This window comes from Manihot esculenta, chromosome 9, assembly GCF_001659605.2.
Source record: "Manihot esculenta cultivar AM560-2 chromosome 9, M.esculenta_v8, whole genome shotgun sequence".
Classification (NCBI taxonomy): Eukaryota; Viridiplantae; Streptophyta; class Magnoliopsida; order Malpighiales; family Euphorbiaceae; genus Manihot; species Manihot esculenta.
This window is the reverse complement of record NC_035169.2, coordinates 5220199-5240717: the sequence shown is the minus strand read 5'-3', so window position 1 is coordinate 5240717 and position 20519 is coordinate 5220199. Positions and strand designations below refer to the sequence as shown.

Sequence of the window (20519 nt, the reverse complement as noted above, 5' to 3'; positions counted from 1 at the left end):
TGAGAAGTCAGGTCTCGTACCTTTTAATAGTGATTAGCAGAGCTGCCTTTTTGCCTTTTTAGATCGGACTTGTCAGGAGATGAAGCTGAGGTCCTCTCTTCTAAATTACCCCCCTTTACCTCCTCAACCTTTCATTACATGGGTGGCGAGGAGGTAAATCCTTAGACTCTGTATATGCTTGTGTGGGTTTATTTTAAATAGTAATTCCTTTCTCTTTGGTTATGAGCTCGGACCTCTATTTATGGCGAACTGACTCGAGTTATGAGCACGGTCTTTTATATTCATTTGTCTTCTTGTGATTCTATCCGAGCTGGGAGCTCGACTCTTCATTCTTCACTTAGGCTTTTACACCTATGGCCTGTGATGCTTCCTATACCCCTGAGTGTTTTCCGGGCTAATTGCTGTTTAGACTTTTTCGTAAGCTGAGCTATCTTAGCGTCAGCGATCACTTTTCAAGTTCAGTGCCTTTTGGCTATAGTGCTCCGAGCTCCTTCGGCAGATCGGAGTTTGGCCTTTCTTTGATGCCTTTGGACTTATCTTTCTGTGAGATCGGAATCATACATATTTTTATGAATTGTCCCTTCATATGATGTGGGGAATTTTTGCTTAAAGATGGTCTTAAGGCCTCCATCGGCTGTTTTTGCTTTGTTTTCCCGGGAGTTCTTAGGGGATCCCGGTCTTCTTTATTTTTCCGGGATGGCCTCATGGCCTCACCGGTTGTTTGTGCTCCAAGAGATTTTACGAGATCCTGGTCATTTTTGTTTTTCCGGGATGACCTCGGGGCCTCGCCGGTTGTTTTTGCTCCAGGAGATCTTACGGGATCCTGTACGTTTTTGTCTTTCCGGGATGACCTCGGGGCCTCGCCGGTTGTTTTTGCGCCAGGAGATCTTACGGGATCCTGTACGTTTTTGTCTTTCCGGGATGACCTCGGGGCCTCGCCGGTTGTTTTTGCGCCAGGAGATCTTACCGGATCCTGTACGTTTTTGTCTTTCCGGGATGACCTCGGGGCCTCGCCGGTTGTTTTTGCGCCAGGAGATCTTACGGGATCCTGTACGTTTTTGTCTTTCCGGGATGACCTCGGGGCCTCGCCGGTTGTTTTTTGCTCCAGGAGATCTTACGGGATCCTGTACGTTTTTGTCTTTCCGGGATGACCTCGGGGCCTTGCCGGTTATTTGTTTTCTCAGTTCGGTTCATGGTGTTATGAAATCTAGGGGATCTTTGTGCCCCTATCTTCAAGCCCTGTTCTTTCTGTATCATGGGGGAGTGTTATTCATGTAAACAATTTGTTTCCTTCATATTTATCAGAATACAATGATTTTCTTTATAACTACATCATGGGAAGTACCTCTTTAGATGTTGAATATTCCAAGCGTGGGGCTCAGGATTTCCTTGCATATCTTCAATCCGGTATACTCCTGGCCGGACTACTTTTGTTATCTTGAACGGGCCCTCCCAGGTCGGTGCTAGCTTACCAGCTGCCGCCCTTTTTCCTGTGGCTTCCAGGTTTCTTAAGGCCAGGTCTCCCACTTTCAAGCTTCTTTCTCTGACCTTTTGGTTGTAGTATCGTGTTGCCCGTTGTTGATAGGCGGTAGTTCGGATTTGAGCTTCTTCCCTGATTTCTTCAAGGGCATCTAGGTTGCTTCTTAGCTTGTCATCGTTAGTGCTTTCGCTAGCAAATTGGACCCGATGGGTAGGAATTTGCAACTCAACTGGGACTACGGCCTCTGTACCATAGGCAAGTGCGAAGGGCGTTTCTTTAGTGGGTGCCCATGGGGTGGTTCGGAGTGCCCACAGGATGCTGTTAAGTTCTTCTGCCCAATTTGCCTTTGCCCCATCTAGCCGCTTTTTCAATCCTTGTAGGATGGCTCTGTTGGTGACCTCTGTTTGGCCGTTAGTTTGAGGATGAGCCACAGAGGAGAATTTATGCCAGATACCCATGTTCGTTGTGAAAGCTCTGAAGGTGCTGCAATCAAACTGTCTGCCATTATCTGAAATAAGCACTCTGGGTACACCAAATCTGCATATGATATGTCCCCACACAAAATCTATCATCTTTCGAGCTGTAATTGTGGCTATTGCTTCCGCCTCTGGCCATTTTGAGAAGTATTCTACAGCCACTACTACAAATTTTCTCTGCCCCGTAGTCTTGGGGAAAGGTCCCAGAATGTCAATTCCCCATTGCGAGAAAGGCCATGGACTGGATATGTTGGCTTGAGGAGTGGCTGGAGTTTTGATGGCATTAGCAAATCTCTGGCATACGTCGCATCTTCGGACGAACTCTTATGCTTCCCTTTTAACAGTGGGCCAATAATACCCCTACCTGAATACTTTATTAGCTAATGTCCCTCCTCCCTCGTGGGCTCCACACATGCCTCTGTGTATTTCTTCCATCACCTTTGTAGCCTCTTCCGGGCTCACACATCAGAGCCACGGACTGGACTTTCCTTTTCTGTATAGGATCCCCCTTATTGCTTGGTAATTGGCGGCACGAGCTGCTATCTTTTTAGCTTCATCTTTATCCTCGGGGAGTTTGCCTTGCTCCAGGTATTCTAAGTAAGGGGTCATCCAAGTCGGGTTCTGTTCCACCTGCAATATCGTGTCAGTTTTATTAAAAGCAGGCATATGGACATGTTGTATATACACTTCGTCGGGAAGCTGTTCCAATTCTTCTTTGGATAATCGGCTAAGCAAATCTGCTTCCTCATTTTCCTCTCGGGGTATTCTTTGAAATTTGATGGTTACTCCTCGACTTGTGAGCTTGGCTTCTAAAGTTTTTACTTTAGCCAAGTAATTCTGCATAGCGGGGTCTCTAGCTTGATACATCCCTGTTACCTGGTTGATCACTAGCTGAGAGTCGCTGTTTATCTCGAGGTAGGTTACTCCCACTTCCAGTGCCACCAACATCCCATTTATCAGGGCTTTATATTCTGCCGCATTATTCGAGGCTTTGAATTCTAGTCGTAAGGCGTAACATACCTTAAAATCTTCTGGCCCCTTAAGCATTATTCCAGCACCACTACCCTCAGTACCTGATGCTCCATCTACATATAACTTCCAGTTAAATTCTGGATGCGACTCCCCCTCACGTTCCTTTCCTGTTATCCCTGAAGATGATCCTCTTTGTTCTTCGTTGAATGTGCATTCTGCTATGAAGTCAGCTAAGGCTTGAGATTTTATAGCTGTCCTAGGTCGATACTCTAGACAGTAAGGGCTGATTTCTACGGACCAAGCCAACATCCGACCTGAAGTTTCCGGCCTGCGTAGAATCTTCTTTAAGGGTTGGTCTGTCATCACAACTCCTTGGTGACCTTCCAAATAAACTTTGAATTTCCGGACTGCTAGCAATAGGGCGTAAGCCATTTTTTCAATGTTCGAATATCTGACCTAGGTATCCCTGAGTACCTTGCTGACGTAAAAAACAGGTTTCTGCTCCCCTTCTTCCACCCTTACTAACACTGCGCTGACTGCTTGTTCTGAGGCTGCCAAGTATATCAGAAGTTCTTCACCTTTCATGGGACTGCTGAGCACGTGGGGTGAGCTGAGATATCCTTTAAGTTCTGCGAAGGCTTTTAGGCAGTCTTCTGTCCATTCAAAGTTTGGCACCTTCCTCAACTTTTTGAAAAATGGTAAGCATTTTTCTGCTGACTTCGACATGAATCGGTTGAGTGCTATTACTCTTCCGGTTAGTCTTTGGACGTCCCTTACGCAGGTCGGCTCTGGCATTTTCAATATGGCTTCTACCTTCTCCGGGTTGGGCTCGATGCTTTTTCCGCTTACCATGAATCCCAAGAATTTTCCTCCTCTAATAAAGAACGCACATTTTGTTGGGTTCAACTTCATTCTGTACTGGTTTAATACTCCGAATACCTCCCTCAAGTCTGCTATGTGCTGCTGGAAATTTAGGCTTTTGACCACCATATCATCTACATAAACTTCTACATTTCTGCCGATCTGGTTTTTGAAGATTTTGTTCATCAATCTTTGGTAAGTTGCTCCGGCATTCCTCAATCTGAATGGCATAGCTCTGTAGCAATAAGTTCCATCTTCAGTTATAAACGAGGTTTTTTCCTTATCCGACCTTTCCATTGGGATCTGATGATAACCAGACATAGTGTAATACCCGGTTAGTGTCCGGCATCGGAAATCTATTTTCCGGTGAAGTCCGGAATATCGGGAAGTTTTTAGAAGAGTTTTCTTTATGTTTTCTTCAATGTTTTGAGAATGTTCATAGTTTTTAAGCATAAGGAAATGAGTTTTTGAGTGAAATGAGGGAAGGCAGAAAAGTCAGGTTCGGCCGCCGAACATGCATGACTTTCGGTTTCACTTGTGGCCGCCGAAGGTGGTCTGGCCAGCCACCTATAAAGAGGTCCTCAGTCGGTGAAAGGATAAGCTTCACCGCTTCTTTCATTTTCTGAGGTGAAACCCTGTCCTTTGTGAGTCTTCTTTCATGTTTTCATTCAATTTTGCAAAGATGTGATTAGTTTTTATGGTTTTTTGAAAGGTTTAAGCTAAAACTCAAAGTTTTGAAGTTTGGAAAGTTTGAAGAAGAGTTGCTCCAAAACTTCTCGTTAGGATCGTTCATCTTCTTGATTTCAAGAGGTAAGTAAAGATCCTGAGCTTGTTTTTATGTTTTCTGAAGGTTTTATATGGTTTTGGGGGAGAGTTGCATGATTAGGGTTCTTTGTAAGGTTTTTGATGCTTTTGTGCATAGAACTTGTTTCTGTGTTGTTGGTGTTGTGTGTTTGGGGTTTTAAGGTAGTTTCTGACCCCTTTGAGCATATCCTTGGGCATATGCAAGTTGAGGGAGTAAGGTGTTTGAGTTGGGAAGAGGTGTGTGCTTTGGGAGAGAAGCAGAGCAAGTTTCTGCCTTGCGGATGAACTCAGGTTCGGCCGCCGAAGGTATGTTCGGCCGCCGAACCCATGAGGAGGTGGCTTCGGTTGCCCAAGCTTGCCCCCGAGCCTTTGGACTTTCGGCTCTGGAGGGAAGTTCGGCCGCCGAAGGTGCCGCCGAAGGGTAGAGACTTTCGTCTCTGGAGTGCTATTCAGCCTCCGAAGTTTGCACCCGAAAGGGTTCGGCCGCCGAAAGTAGAGATTCGGCCGCCGAAGGTGCATGAGTTTCGTCTCTGGAGAGGACTTTCGGCCGCCGAACCAGCCGCCGAAAGTGTTCTGTCTAGTTTTCCTTTGCATACTTTGCATAGGTTTTAGAGTAAGTTTAAGGGGTTTCTTGAGGAGTTTAATAGAATTGTGCTTAAGTAAGTTTGGTCCCTCATTTGAGTCCATCTGTATAGGTACAGACCAGAGGAACCAGAGAGAGCAGCAGTGAGTACTGCTCCAGAGTTTCAGAACCTGCAGAGTCAGTCCAGATAGCCAGAGGTGAGTGGAACTAAACTTAATACTTTTCATTGAGAACCGAAATGCTTTTATCATTTGTCATGCATCATGAGTTATATAGTAGGATGTGTGCATTAGTATCCACGAATATGTTGCATTGCATAAATCTTTGTAGTTGTGGTAAATGCTGAATGATCCAATAGTCTCAGACAGGAAGTCTAGGAGCCTTTGACTACGCCCTGGCAGGTATAGCAAGTCCAGGAGCCTTTGACTACGCCCTGGCATATCGTAAAGTCCAGGAGCCTTTGACTACGCCCTGGCAATGGTAAGTACAGAGATGTTATATACATATATACATATATGACAGGAAGTCCAGGAGCCTTTGACTATGCCCTGGCACAGAGTTACTGGGACTATGTGGTGACAGGTTTACCTTGATGTGGTTTGTTTGTGTTATGATGCATTCCATAAGACCATATTTTAATATCAGGTTTTACTGTTCTACTCACTGGGCTATAGAGCTCATCCCTCTCCCTTAATCCCAGTTTTGCAGGTTCAGTGTACAGTATACAGAGGAGATCCATAGAGTACAGAAAGAGTAAAGAATATTGTAATAGCTTAGAATGGACATGTAATAGTAAAAAGATGTAACAGTTGTTATCAGCTAGCAATGTGCTTGACTTAGTTATGTTTGTTTATACATGATCTATCTATGTACATATGATTTCTGTATGTGAAAAACTGGACTTAACAGGTATGGTTGATAACCCATCTAGAGCAAGCTCTAGTCAGGGGTACAGAGTACAGAGTACAAAGATAGTGCATGCACAGGTTAAGCCTTAGTTCAGAAAAGAATTTTTATTTTCACAGAAAATGGATGATCATGTATGAGTTTTACAGGTACACAGAGAGTATAGCAGGCTTGCTACGGGTTTTGGCGGCCTTAAGCCGACCTAAATCCTAGCGCCGGTGACGTTCCTTTTTGGGGTCGTTACACATAGCATCTAAAGAAGACATATAATCGAAACCGGCCGTAGAGTCGACCATTTTATTAATATCAGGAAGTGGATAACAATCTTTAGGGCAAGCCTTATTTAGGTCAGTAAAATCTATGCACATCCTATATTTGCCATTGGCTTTTTTGACTAATACAGGATTTGCTAGCCACTGCGGGTACATAACTTCCCTAATAAAGCCTGCCTCCTCAAGTTTCTGCACCTCCTCCCTAGTGGCTTGCTGCTTTTCCCTTCCTACTACTCTCTTCTTTTGCTTTACTGGCTTCGCTTCGGGGAGTACATTCAGTTTGTGTGTCATTACCTTAGGGTCAATTCCAGGCATGTCGGAGGGATTCCAGGCGAAACTAGACGCATGACCTCGGATCAGGGCCATGACTTCTGCTTTTTGTTCTTCAGTGAGGCCGGCGTTGAGACTGAAGACCTTTTCTGCCTCTGCTTCTGATAAGGGGAAGATCTCTAGCTCCCCCACCGGTTCTGTCCTGGCCTCTGTTTTCTCATCCCGAACCTCCAGAACTTCCGAGTCAAGAACTTTTCCCGTGGGGCTCGGTTCTGCTACTGTGGCTAAGTATACCGCTCTTGCCTCTTCCTGGCTGTCCCGGACTATTCCCACTCCTTCTTCTGTTGGAAATTTAAGTGCCAAATACCTGATACTCGTGACAGCTTCAAAGTTGAACAGCGCAGGTCTTCCCAAGATCACGTTATAGCTCAACGGAAGTTTGACCACTAAAAATACCTCGTGGTGAGTGCGAGTCCTGGATGCTTCACCTAAGGTGAGGGCCAGCTTCACTTTCCCTTCTACGAGCACTGGTACTCCTCCAATCCCCTTGATTGGTGCCTGGTCTCGGACCAACTGTGCCTCCGGAATTCCCATCTGCTGAAAAACCCGGTGTGGTAGTAAGTTGACTTTACTCCCGTCATCCACTAAGACCTTCTTTACCCGATAATTATGAATGACGGCTTTAATAACAAGCGCGTCATCATGGGGCATCTGAATACCCTGAGCATCTTCTGAAGAGAAAGTGATGGTCATGGGAGAATGGTCAACGATTTGCATGACCTCATTACTGCTGCTCTCTCCCTCCCGATTTCTCTTCTTTCCTCGGCGGCTCATCTGACCTCCCGTTCCTCCCACAATCATGTTGATGGTCCCGCTGGATCCATCGTTCACTGGTCCAGTTCCTGTTCTCCTCGGCATCTGAATCGCCGGACTGGATTGAGGCCTTTGTCCCTCTGACTTCTTCACAAAATTCTTGAGATGCCCTCTCTTTATTAACCTCTCGATCTCTGCTATCAACTGGAAACAGTTGTTGGTATCGTGGCCATGCGTCCGATGATATTGACAATACTTGTCAAGGTTCCGCTGGTCTGCTTCAGACTTCATTGGTTTGGGCCAATGGAGGAACTCCTTATCTTGGACGGCCATGAGCACCTCGGCTCTGGACGCATTTAGTGGAGTCGGCTTTTCTGGGACCCAGGGGGGGAGCGATCTTGGCTCGTGGACCCGTGGAGGGGGAGGCCTTTGATCCCTTCGCTCCCAGGCCTGTTTGTATGGCTCGGGCCTCTTGCCATGTTTCTTTTCATGTCTCTCCGGCCTCCTTTCTTCTGGGGCTTTTTCTTTTCCTGTCATCCCTTTGGCAAATCGGCTTGTCACTAAGGCGTCATCCTGCCTTATATACTTCTCCGCTCTCTTCATCAACTCAGCCAGGGAGGTCAGAGGCTTCCTGCTCAAGGAACCGAAGAACTCGGCAGAGGTCGTTCCCTTTTGCATGGCCTCTACCGCCCTCCCTTCATCGAGTTCGGGGATCTGTAGGGCCTCCGTATTGAAACGAGCGACGTACTCTCTGAGTGATTCGCCCCCTCTCTGCCTTACTGTCTCCAAGTAGCTCGTCTTCCTCTCTGCTGGCACCCCGACTATGAATCGACTGATGAAGCGAGTGGCTAGGTCTCCGAAACTACTAATACTTCCGGCCTCAAGGCTGTTGAACCACGCCCGCGCTGGTCCCGAGAGTGTCGTTGGAAACACTTTACACATTAATGCGTCTGACAGAGTTTGCAACTCCATGAATGTCTTATAGTTCATGACGTGCTCCCTCGGATTACCGGCTCCGTCATAAGTCGCCGTTGATGGCATCATAAACTTCTTAGGGACGGTCTCTTGCTGCACCCACTTTGAGAAAGGGGAAGTAGGCAAAGAAGTTTGGCTTTGGTCTTTCTTACCTAGCTCGGCTAAGAGCTGTTCTCTCAATCTCTTCAACTTTTGGTCCACCTTTTCGTCCTCCGGGCTAGGTTTTTCCTCCCGGTGATACTCCTCCTCTACTTCAGTTCTCGTCCACCCGGTTGTTTCGGCTGAATAGTTATCATCCTCCTCATTTTCTACCATCTCTCTCGCCCTCCTCGCATGGATTCGGGCCTCCGGTTCTTCCTCTCCCCCGGCTCTTCTCCCTCTTTCTCCAGTGTCGCGGCTGCTGGTTTGAAGACGATCAGGTGCGGGTCGGGGGTCATTGGTTTGAGGTTCCTCTACAACCGGGAGTGTATTTATTGGGGTGTTGAGGCCTCTCTGTTGCATTATCTGCCCCAACCAGTGGGCGGTATTTTGTAACTGGAAAGCCATGTTTTGAAGATCCTGGTTAGACAGGGTAACAGTGGGAGCATTCCCTGTCAAACTTGGCGGGGGATTAAGGGGGACAGGCGTTTGGTTGTTTAATGTCGTAGGACTAGAAAAAGAAAATTGTTGCCCCTCCTGGGCAGAGCTTAAGTCGTTTGGGATGTTAAGGTTACTCTCCTGGTGATTAGCCATCGTGGATCTCAGTGGGTTTTGTTAAGAGTGAAAACTCCGGTGATGAAAAAATCTCTGTCGTTTCCCACAGACGGCGCCAATTGATGATCTGAGATCCAATAGAATAGGGTTTTACAAGGGTTTTTTGCCTTGATCAATAAAGCTTAGCCTATCCTCTCATGGGGTATCCCTCTTATCCTTTTCTTCTTGCCTGCTGGTGACGTATAACGGCTCGTCCATGATTAGTCCACGTGTCTCTGCCATACAGATATGGGCGTACTAAGATATCAGGCATCTGCTCCATGCGTAACAGCCTCTGATTCTCTCCGTGCGTACATTCGAGCGGATCTGCCAGGCTGTATGGCGTGTCTCGTTCTGGATTTTGGGCTGGGCCGAGAACTGGACTGGACGCTGAACCCAAGTGGAGAAGGGATCCGTGAGGAGATTGTACGGGCTGGGCCGATCTCGATGAGGAAGAATCTGGGGGGGGGGTCCGGCCTCAAGGGACTGATGGTCTGGGCCTGTTTTGCTAGAGGGAGAGAGCGGGCCTTCCTTTCACGGGCCATGGCCATAATCTAGGCCCAGGATTGGGGGTAGGGAAATCCAGCGGTCATCAAAATTAATCATGAAAGTGAATTTAAAAACATTTTTTGAACTTAAAGAAACAGAGTATTTATCCACTTGGATTAAAAATAAAGTATAACACAAATGGTTAGAAGATATTTTGAATTATAGTTCTATATATTAACTCTCACCGGCTTTCGTAAAGGATCATTGTTTAGCTCCGGACAATCTATGATTCGAATCTCTGGATGTGACGCCATGTTCTGTAGGCAATTTGGCAATTCTCTGAGGTTGTTGCATTTTTCAACTTCCAACACTTTTAAACTATTGGTAGATCCTCGAATAAGCCATTCTGGAAAGTCCACAATTTTTGGCAACCGTCTTAACTCTAATCTTTGGAGGCTGAATTGCGTTTCTTCTCCTTCCTCCATTCTCAATTCCAGGTTATCACAACCAGCAATACAAAGAGTATCTAATGTTGTTAGGCATTTTATACTTTGTGGCAAACAGATCAAACTTTCACAAGCAGAGATGACCAGTCTTCGAAGTTTTTCGAGACCTTGCATGTCTTCAAACAAATATTCCAGATTGGAACATCTAATAATGTAAAGAAATCGAAGAGACTTCAAGCAATCTATTCCACCCGTTGAAAAATACTTTTGTTGTGTAGTAATACAAAGAAATCTAAGATTAATCATGCACCTTATATCTTTGGGCAACTCTTGAAGATTCAAACAGAGAAAGAGATGTAGAGTCTGCAAGCTTTGTAACTTACATATTGAATTAGGGAGTCTTTTGATCTTAGAGTTCATCCATAAACTAAGAGATTTCAAATGCTTCAAATTGCCTATACTTGCTGGCAGCTCCTCAAAGCGTGAACAACTCAAATCCAAGACTCTCAAGTACTGAAATCTTGAGCAACATGTCTTAATGAACACTTCACTGCTTATTCCCTCTCCTCTTTCATTTCTAAAGCAAATGGTCCGCATGCATTCCAAGTTTTGTAAGGATTTAGGAACATCTTTCGGAAGTGATTTAGGATGGGGAAAAGATACATGTCGAACACTCTTGTCAATCTCTTTAGTGCTGTCGAGAAACTTTGAGCATTCATTTTGTGTAATGGATAATGCTAGATCATGTATTAGATCATGCATTTTACACTTAACATGACCAAAATTTTCAGAAAAAACTTGGAAGAAACACCTAGAACACAACTCTTTAAAGTAGCGAAAGCCAACATCTTCTAACTCTTGATTCCCATTGGAAGATTGAACAAGTCCATTTGCGATCCACAAATAAACCAATTCAATATCGTCCAATACATGATCTTTGGGAAAAATTGAACAATATGAAAAGCATCTTTTTAAGTAAGATGGCAAATGTTCATAGCTCAATCTTAAAGCAGGCAAAATAACATTTTCCTTCTGCTTTAATTCCCATATCTCACTATCTCTTATCACTTCCCACTCACGTTCATCAGTTACAGAGTGGAGCAACGACCCTAAAGTTATGACTGCTAGCGGAACTCCTTTGCATTTTCTCACTATTTCTTCCCCAATTGTTGTCAAATTTGGATTTTGTTGCACTTCATATTCTTTAAATGCACATTTAAAGAACAAAGACAAACAATCTCGATGTGGAAGAAGACTCAAATTTTGGGGAGAGACTGTGCCCATGATTTCAGCAACACGATTGCTACGAGTGGTGACTACAATTTTACTTCCATTAGCACCTCCCATTAGCAAAGTTCAGTTTATGCCATTCTCTAGAGTCCTCACTCCACACATCATCTAGGATGAGTAAATATTTACTTCCCTCCAAAGCCTCTCGCAAGGAGATTTGCAGCTGCTCTATACCCATATCCATACATTTTTTACCCGGATCTGCACAAGTAAGAATTTTAATAATCACCTTGTCTAATTCAAAGACATCTGAAACACAAACCCATAATGTCAACTCGAAATGAGTAGCTACCCTTGGATCATTATACAACAACTTAGCAAGTGTGGTCTTCCCAAGACCTCCAATTCCAACTTCCCAATAACACTTTCTGCAATGCTGAGGAGAAAAGAGTCGGCCATTGATTTTTGTAGTTTGGATTAGGAAGAGAAGAAATGATGAAATGATTAGTCCAATGGGAAAGCAAAGCTAAGAAATTGGTAGATTCTCCATGTGAGTGGAGTAGTTCAAGTACTGTGGAGGGAGAAATTATTGAACCATTGAGACTCTTTTTTCCAATACAGGCCCACATTACTTATTAATGATGGAGACATGACGAAGTTCACTTTAAAGATAAAAAAAAATTATTAAAAAAAAAACTCAGTTCTGTCAGGTATTATTTTAATTCTGATTTGAAAAAAAAAAAAAAAAAACCAGAGGATGGAGCCAAAAAATTTTATCCATTATTTCTTAATTTCAAAAATTTTGTTCAAAAGGCTCGATTTTATTAAAAAAATTGAAAAGTTTCACATGGGATATTAATAGCATTATCTCTCCTCACTTATTTTTTAATTTTTTTATTTTTCACAGTGATATTGTTACATATTAATTTTACCTGATAAATAAATAAATAAATAATATTTAAGAATTTTTATTAAATGTCTATGAAGAGGAGTGATTTTTATGTAATAATTTTAAAGATAGAGAATTTTATGATAATAAATTAAAGATGAAAAATTAAATATAAATGACCAAAACACTCGATTAATAATTGATTAATAAATGTTATGAATGAAAATACATTTAATTTAGATATTAAATCTAAGACTAAGAAATTAAAATATTTAATTTTAAAAGTATTGGAATATATTCGATAATTTTACTAAAAATTCAAAGATTTGTTAAAGCAGAAAAATGCTAAATTAAAAATGAAAAATAAGAGCCAAGAAGTAATATTATTTTTTCTGATTTATTAGATGTAAAATGTTAAAATTTTATATTTAATTATGATTACAGGTATATTTTTAATTTTAAATAATAAAATATTAATTTTTAAATTTATTATAATATAATTAATTTTTAAAATAATTTATCTATTTAAATATAAAATATAAAATTTATATTTAAATAAAGATATAAATAAAAAGTCATCAATAAGTTTTAAGTACTTTAATAATTATTTTTTAAAATAAGTTAAATATTACTGTCGAAAACTTTGCATGTTATTATAAATTAATAATTAAAAATAAAAATTTAAATATTTTAAATTTTAAATTTTAATATAATTAATATATCAGTTTATATATATATATATATATATATATATATATATATATATATATATATATATATATATATATATATATATATATATATATATATATATATATATATATATATATATATATATATATATATATATTTAAATAGGGATAGGGAATTGAAAGAGTAGAACCTGATACCTCAGTTTTTATATTTTTAAAATTAAACACTTAAATTTTTTAATAATCAACTTATATAACTTTTCGACCATAATTTCATTAGTGAACGAAAAAATAAATATTTTAAATATTTAAAACACCCTCAATAAATACTTGAATCTTTACTAATATAAATAAAATATTTTATATTATATAAATTACACTTTATTTTTTGAGTTTTAGTATAATTAACATATTAGTTCTTATATTTTTAAAATTAAAATTTTAAATTTTTATATATTCAGTTCGTCTAAAATTACAGTTTTTTTATTTATTTTAAATATTAATTTAAAATTAGTGTATAATTTATTTTTAAAATACTTTTTATAAAAATCTATAAACATTAATTTAAAGTTAGAGTATAGTTTATTTCTAAAATATTTTTTATAAAAATCTATAATTTATTTAAAAGTTATGTGATATTACTTAAAAATAATTGAAATTATAAACATTTTTAAAAGTTTTAAAATTATCAAATATTGAAATATTTTAATGAATGAAAATTAAATAATAAAAAGTGTTAAAATTTAGTTAAATATGATAATATGTCTAAAAACTTGAATATTTTTTTAAATGAAGAAGAAATGATCAAAATACTTAAATTTTAATAAATGAAAGAAAATAAATGAAATTTTAATTTATTTAATATTTTTAATTTAAGAAGGAATAATAAATATATTTTTATATTTTTAATTGTAAAAAAATAAAAAAAAATTAGAATATAAATATATTGATAATAAAAAAATTTAAATATTTAATTTTAAAAATATAAAATTAAATTGTTAATTATCTTATAATTTAAGAATTAATGTATAATTTATTCATGATAATAAAAATATTTTTATATTGTTAACAATAAAAATAAATGGAAGATGACTAATTATAAAAAAATTTAATTATTTAAATTTAAAAATATAAAAATTAATTTATTAATTTAAAATTAAAATATAACTTATATTTAAATAAACGTACCAACAACATGTAGCTGTTGATAATTTTTTCAGTACTTTTATTATTATTTTCTAAAACAAATTAAATATTATAAAAGAAAGTGTTCTGACGGTCAAATAAATTTAATAATTAAAAATAAAAATTGAAAGGTTTTAATTATAAATACTGGGGAATTCTTTTTAAAAATAAATTAAATATTAACTACGGAATTTTGCGTGGCTACAATAATTAATAATTGAAAATAAAAAACATAATTTTTAAAATTTCCTGTAAAAAAAAAAAGGAAATAAATAAGAAAGGGCAATCACAGCACATTATAAGGAAACATGTCTCTCTCTCTCTTTGTTGCTCTCATTCTCTTCCCAGCCCCACACGGCCTCTCTCACTCTGTCTCCTCTCATTTGTCGCTTCTGGTACTCGCAATGGTGGTTTGTTTTGACATGGTTATTTATTTGATTTTCTATGGGTTGGGATTGTTAATATGGTGTGTTCTTCTTTGGGTTTTTCAGGTTAGTGTTTAATTCTCATCATCCCTCACAATGGCATAACTGCAGGTTAGTGGGTGTTCAGAATTTATATTCTATTAACTGTTGATTAATTGTTTTCAGGGTTAGATTATGGGAGCCTTAATTGGTACGAGTGTTTGAGAATACATGAATTGATATGAGCCTGAATTAAAAAAAAAAAAAATTAACAGCTTAAATGGGTAATTGAAAATTACCCTTGTGCATCAAAATATACCAATTGGGTGTCATTTAAAAATCCATTTTTGCTGCAATCTTTATTGTTATATTGTTATGATTCTGATAACATGTGTATGCAACTTTTTGATGGGTCCTTCATGCATCATCTAGTAGCCAATGTGCTTTTCATGTTACCCTCGCATATTTTTTATGTCATAAGAATGGATTAAAGATTGGCTAGTTGTATTGCTGCTTTTGATAATGGAATTTCTCTGTACAATATGATTGCACAATTAATTTGGCATAAAGAACAGGGACTTGCTTGTGGATTTTACCTAGTATATAGTGGCTGTCACCAATTCTTTTGGCAATCTCATCACTTGGTGTTAAAGGATTTCACCTTACTTGAATTATTCCCATGGCTTTGTTGAGATTTGGGTGCCTTTCTTTCCCATTTCTTTTAATTTGCTGATAAAATTTTGGTATTCTAATTGATGATCTGAGATCCAGGAAAATAGGGTTTTACAAAGGTTTTGTAATAATGGAAAAAACTTAGACCTAGAGGGGAGTATTTTTTCTTTTATCCCTTTCCCCTCGTCTGCTAGCGACGCATAACAGATTGTGCATCATTGGGCCACCTGTTCCTGCCACGCTGATACGGACGTACGAGGAAATCAGATCCCTGCTCCATGCGTAACGGTTTCTGATTCTTCGTGGGCGCTGACCAAGCATAATTTAGCCATGTTTTTAATATATTATTTACTGTTTATTTACACATTTTTCTAGCTTAAATTGTGTTTCTGTTATGTTTTCGTAGAAAGGGAAGAAATTGAAGAGTTGGAGAAAAAGTGCAGAAAATGACAGCAAAAATGATTGGACCAGTGATTTGCCCAAATCACTCGTAGAAACTGAGCAAATCACTCGCAGAGACAGGACAGACTTGCAGAAAGTGATTTGGCCAGTGATTTGCCCAAATCACTCGTAGAAACTGGGCAAATCACTCGCAGAGACAGGACAGACTTGCAGAAAGTGATTTGCCCAGTGATTTGCCCAAATCACTCGCAGAAACTGCTCAAATCACCTTGACAGCAGAAGTTGACAGCAGAGGCGGGAAAACAACTGGAAATCGAATTTTGAGTTTTCAGAAGTCCAAATCCAACTCAATCACTACCAAATCAATCCCAAGAGCCACGCCCCTCATTTAGAGAGTTCCATTCTCAATCAAATACAAAAATCAAAAAGGAATCAAAGACCACAAAGAAGACCAAATCAAATTGAGATTGCAAAACCCTAATCAAATTGGACTTGGGACTCTCCAGCTATAAAAGGGCAGCATCAAAAGCATCTCAGCATTCTCTCCACTTAGGGAATTCTACAGAAACGCAGCAGTCCCTTCCTTTCTTTCTTTTCTTCTTTTCTTTTGTGATTTAGTCCACCATGAGTGGCTAAATTCAATCTTTTCTAGTTGAAGTTGAAAAATTCAGATTTGTGATGAATTGGGAGATTTAAATCTCCATTGTTAAACTTCTATTTATTTTCAATATTTATGCAATTTGATCTTTCTATAATTGTTGCTTTGCTTTTAGAATCAATTTAGGCCTATTGCTTTTAATTGCTTGAGTAACAATTGTTTGAATAATTTAGGTCCGTAATTGCTTAGATTATTTAAACACACATTTAATCAAGTTGCATAATTTAAACTTGACCACGCGGTTGGCAATGTTAGAATTAGGTTTCTCTAAGTCTTAATGCAGTTAACAGTTGTTCGATGCTACAATGCCCCAAGGACGTTCCTTGGCAACTTGTTAACTAGTGTTTGATTAGCGAACGTTTCCTAATCAAACTAGAACTAAGGAGGAATTTGGATTGTGAGAAGCGTCTTCCACATCCTAAACTAATTTATTGAAATAAATAGGAGTGTTAAAGAATCAATGATCAATTCTAAACAATCTGAAATAGATCCATACTTCAACTAGAATCATTCTCCCATTGAAATTCTCATTTATTTAAATTATTGCTTTCTCTTACTATTTAGTTTTAATTCATCAAATCAAATCCCCCCTCTTTTTATCGGTTATTTATTTGCCTTAGTCATTGTTAGGAAAATCCGTAGTGTCAAATTCCTGTGGTTCGACCCTATTGCCACTATCTACAAGTTAATTGTTGATTGTTTAATAGGTTTATTTTTTACGGCTTCGACAACCGCTTATCAGGCGCGCACGCGGATGGTCCCACAGGGTGATCATGTGGGCTTCCTTCCTGGTTCTGGGCCAGACTGGAAGATGAAATAGAGACTGAGCTCAGGGAGATTCCGTTTGCTGGGCCCGAAGAATTGGGCCGGTCTGGTTGAAGGAGTTGGCGGGGCCTGTCCAGAAAGGAATGGGCCGAGCTAGGCTCTTGGGGGAAGCCCGGAAACCTTCGAATAATGGGCCTCTGACATGGGCTTGGCCCTGGAGCGGGGTGAGGAAATCCAGCGGTTATCAATTGCTGATCAAGCATAATTTAGCCACATTTTTATTATATTTATTACTGTTTATTTACACATTATTTAGCTTAATTTATGGTTTTTACCTTGTTTTTACAGAAAAGGAAGAAATTGGAAAAATGGAGAAAAAGTGCAGAAAATGACAGAAAAGTGATTGGGTCAGTGATTTGCCCAAATCACTCGCAGAAACTGGCCAAATCACTCGCAGAGACAGAGACAGAAACTGGACTGAATCCCAGAGAGCGATTGGGGCAGATTGGGCAAGTGATTTGCCCAAATCACTCGCAGAAACTGCCCAAATCACCTTGACAGCAAAAATTGACAGTAGAGGCGGGAAAATAGCAGGAAACCAAAATTTGAATTTTCAGAAGTCCAAATCCAACTCAATCACTACCAACACAATTCCAAGAGCCACGAAAGAGTTTCTCATCTAAGGAATTCCAGTTGCAATTAAATTCAACATCAAAAGAGGAATCACAAGCCAAATTAAAAAGGGATTTCAAAACCCTAGAAGGATGGAATTCTTCAGCTATAAAAGAGCAACCTTCAAACCAGCAAGGGGCATCTTCTGATCAGCTACTCAGCATCTTCTCCCCTCGCCAGAAACTCTGCAACTTCTTTCCTTTTCCTTTCTTTTCATCTTTTGTTTATTTAGTCCACCATGAGTGGCTAATTTCCTTTATTTTCTAGTTGAACTTGAGGAAATTCAGTTTGTGATGAATTGGGAGATTTAAAACTCTATTGTTAAAACTCTTATTTGCTTTCAATATTTATGCAATTTGATCTATCCATAATTATTACTTAGCTTTTAGAATCAATAAGGGTCCATTGCTTTTAAATTGCTTAAGTAATATTGTTTGAATGATTTAGGTCGGTAATTGCTTAGGTTGTTCAAATGCACATTTTATCAAGTTGCATAATCTAAACTTGACCACGCAGTTGGCAAGGATAGAATTGGGTTTCTCTAAGTCTTAATGCAGTCAACAGTTGTTCGATGCTACAATGCCCCAAGGACGTTCCTTGGCAATTTGTTGATTAGTGTTTGATTAGCGAACGTCCTTGGGGCATTGTAGCATCGAACAACTGTTGACTGCATTAAGACTTAGAGAAACCCAATTCTATCCTTGCCAGCCGCGTGGTCAAGTTTAGATTATGCAACTTGATTAAATGTGTATTTGAACAACCTAAGCAATTACGGACCTAAATCATTCAAACAATATTACTTAAGCAATTTAAAAGCAATGGGACCTTATTGATTCTAAAAGCAAAGTAATAATTATGGAAAATATCAGTTTGCATAAATATTGAAACAAACAAGAGTTCTACAATGGAGTATTAAACCTCCCAATTCATCACAAATCTAAATATTCTCAACTTCAACTAGAAAAGATGGAATTTAGCCACTCATGGTGGACTAAATCACAAAAGAAAAAAAGAAAAGAAGAGAAGAGAAGCTGCTGAAGATGATGCTGAGTTGCTGACCAGATGATGCCTTTGCTGGTTTGGAGGCTCTCCTTTTATAGCTGAAGAGTTCTATCTATCTAGGGTTTTGAAATCCCTTTTTGATTTGGTGTTTGACTCCTCTTTTGATGTTGAATTTAATTGCAATTGGAATTCCTTGGATGAGAAACTCTTTCGTGGCTCTTAGTTTTATGTTGGCAGTGATTGGGTTGGATTTGGACTTCTGAAAATTCGGATTTCTGTTTTCTGCCCAATTTCCCGCTCTGCTGTCAGTTTCTGCTGTCAAAGTGATTTGCCTGGTGATTTGAGTGTTTTGGGCAAATCACTAACCCAATCACTTTTCTGTGAGTCAGTCCTCTCTGTTTCTGCGAGTGATTTGACCAGTGTCTTCGAGTGTCTTGGGCAAATCATTTGCCCATATCACTTTTCTGTAAATTTTCTGCACTTTTTCTCCAATTTTTCAATTTCTTCCTTTTATGTAAAAACAAGATAAAAACCATAAATTAAGCTAAAAAATGTGTAAATAAGAAATGATAAATATAATAAAAATGTGGCTAAATTATGCTTGATCAAATACCCCCACACCTAGCTTTTTGTTTGTCCTCAAGCAACAAACAACTTAGTTAATCAAGCTCATTTTTCTTTAGAGCCTAAGTACCACTTAATCAGCCCCCCGAGACTCCTAAATTGAAGTATCATAGTATAGAGTACATGCACCAAGGTTGTTTCTTCTTTTCCTTGTTTCCCTTCACTTACCATGGTCAAGAAAAATGTTTTTGATTCAATCATACATATTCTCTTTATATGAGCTCAATGCAACCTCTAAGAGTGACCTGCCCTTCTTTGAGCGTTTTATTTTATTTTATTCAGCAGCACTTTTTATTCTTGCCTGAAAAAGTCACTAACCTTTTTACGCGAAGGTGCATATTGGTGATACCCACCCTCGGTTACTTAGTCAGTCACTTGTTCAAGTGGCTACTAGCTCTGTTCATAGCTTATTTTGCCATTGGAACAAGTTTTATGATTTGTGCTTTGTGCTGGTTTTTCTTTTTCTTTTCTTTTTATAACAGTTTGGGCAAATCAGCTCTCAAGGGGCTACACCAACTTTTTATTTGCATGTATTTATATTTTTATCTCCCTTGACCACAGCAAGTTTTAAGGATTCAATTCAAGAAAAGAACTCCCAAAGTGAAGGTAGCATACTATAATTGATTCAATTTAGGTTTAAAGGGGTGGTAAATCAATGGAGTCATGAGATAGCACTACAAAAAAACTGTGAAATTGCGACCAAAATTAGCGACCAAATTTTTTGGTCGCTATATAGCTACCAATCAGCGACCATTCTGCGACTAAATGAATGAAATAATATTTTTATTTAACAAAAAGCTTAACGACCAATTTTTGGTCGTTAATTGGTCGCTATTTAGCGACCAAATATAAAATGGTCGCTAAATTTAGCGGGAATTAATGGCGCGAGTTATTTGCGACCATATTTGCGACGAAATTGCGACAACGTTTTGGGCGGGGATATTTTGCGACCATATTTAGCGACTAAAATAATTAGTCGCTAAATAGCGACCAATCTGCGACCATTTTATTTTTAAAATTTTAATTTAATTTTTAATTAAATTTTATTTTATTTAAAATTTTAAATTTTAAATTAAGTGATTTTAAATTTTAAATTTAAAATTTTAATCACTTAAATTTTAAATTAAGTGATTTCAATCAGACCGGTTCGGTTCGATTCAGTTTCTGATCAAAATCGGTTCGATTCGATTTTCATAAACACTAAAATTTCGGTTTTTGGTTTATTCGGTTCGGTACCGAACCGAC

The 20519-nt window shown here is 38.7% G+C and overlaps 2 protein-coding genes and 1 long non-coding RNA gene across 3 annotated transcripts; 1 reads left to right on the top strand and 2 right to left on the bottom strand.

The window, feature by feature from the left end:
- Nucleotides 1-2561: 2561 nt before the first annotated feature.
- On the bottom strand, nt 2562-7542 carry LOC122724575. Its single transcript, XM_043959880.1, has 3 exons — nt 7464-7542; nt 2642-3143; nt 2562-2586 (listed from the first exon to the last, which is right to left on the bottom strand). Exons 1-3 carry the CDS (start codon nt 7540-7542, stop codon nt 2562-2564), a joined length of 606 nt encoding a protein of 201 aa, XP_043815815.1.
- A 2318-nt stretch (nt 7543-9860) lies between these two features.
- Nucleotides 9861-11426, bottom strand: LOC110622711 (putative disease resistance protein RGA3). The gene has a single exon (XM_021767313.1). It carries the CDS (start codon nt 11424-11426, stop codon nt 9861-9863), a length of 1566 nt encoding a protein of 521 aa, XP_021623005.1.
- Nucleotides 11427-14384: 2958 nt separating this feature from the next.
- Nucleotides 14385-14719, top strand: LOC110622558. Its single transcript, XR_002489124.2, has 2 exons — nt 14385-14470; nt 14567-14719. It is a non-coding gene; the product is annotated as an uncharacterized LOC110622558 (long non-coding RNA).
- Nucleotides 14720-20519: the final 5800 nt, after the last annotated feature.

Bases quoted from the DNA above. Each gene is read 5' to 3' on its own strand.
- LOC122724575 (XM_043959880.1), bottom strand. From the start codon at position 7,542: ATGCCGAGGAGAACAGGAACTGGACCAGTGAACGATGGATCCAGCGGG. The intron at 3,144-7,463 runs GTCAGATGAGCC...ACTTCATAGCAG, and splicing joins GATTGTGGGAGGAACGGGAG to AATGCACATTCAACGAAGAA. The intron at 2,587-2,641 runs GTATATACAACA...ACGATATTGCAG, and splicing joins GAACAGCTTCCCGACGAAGT to GTGGAACAGAACCCGACTTG.
- LOC110622711 (XM_021767313.1), bottom strand. From the start codon at position 11,426: ATGGGAGGTGCTAATGGAAGTAAAATTGTAGTCACCACTCGTAGCAAT.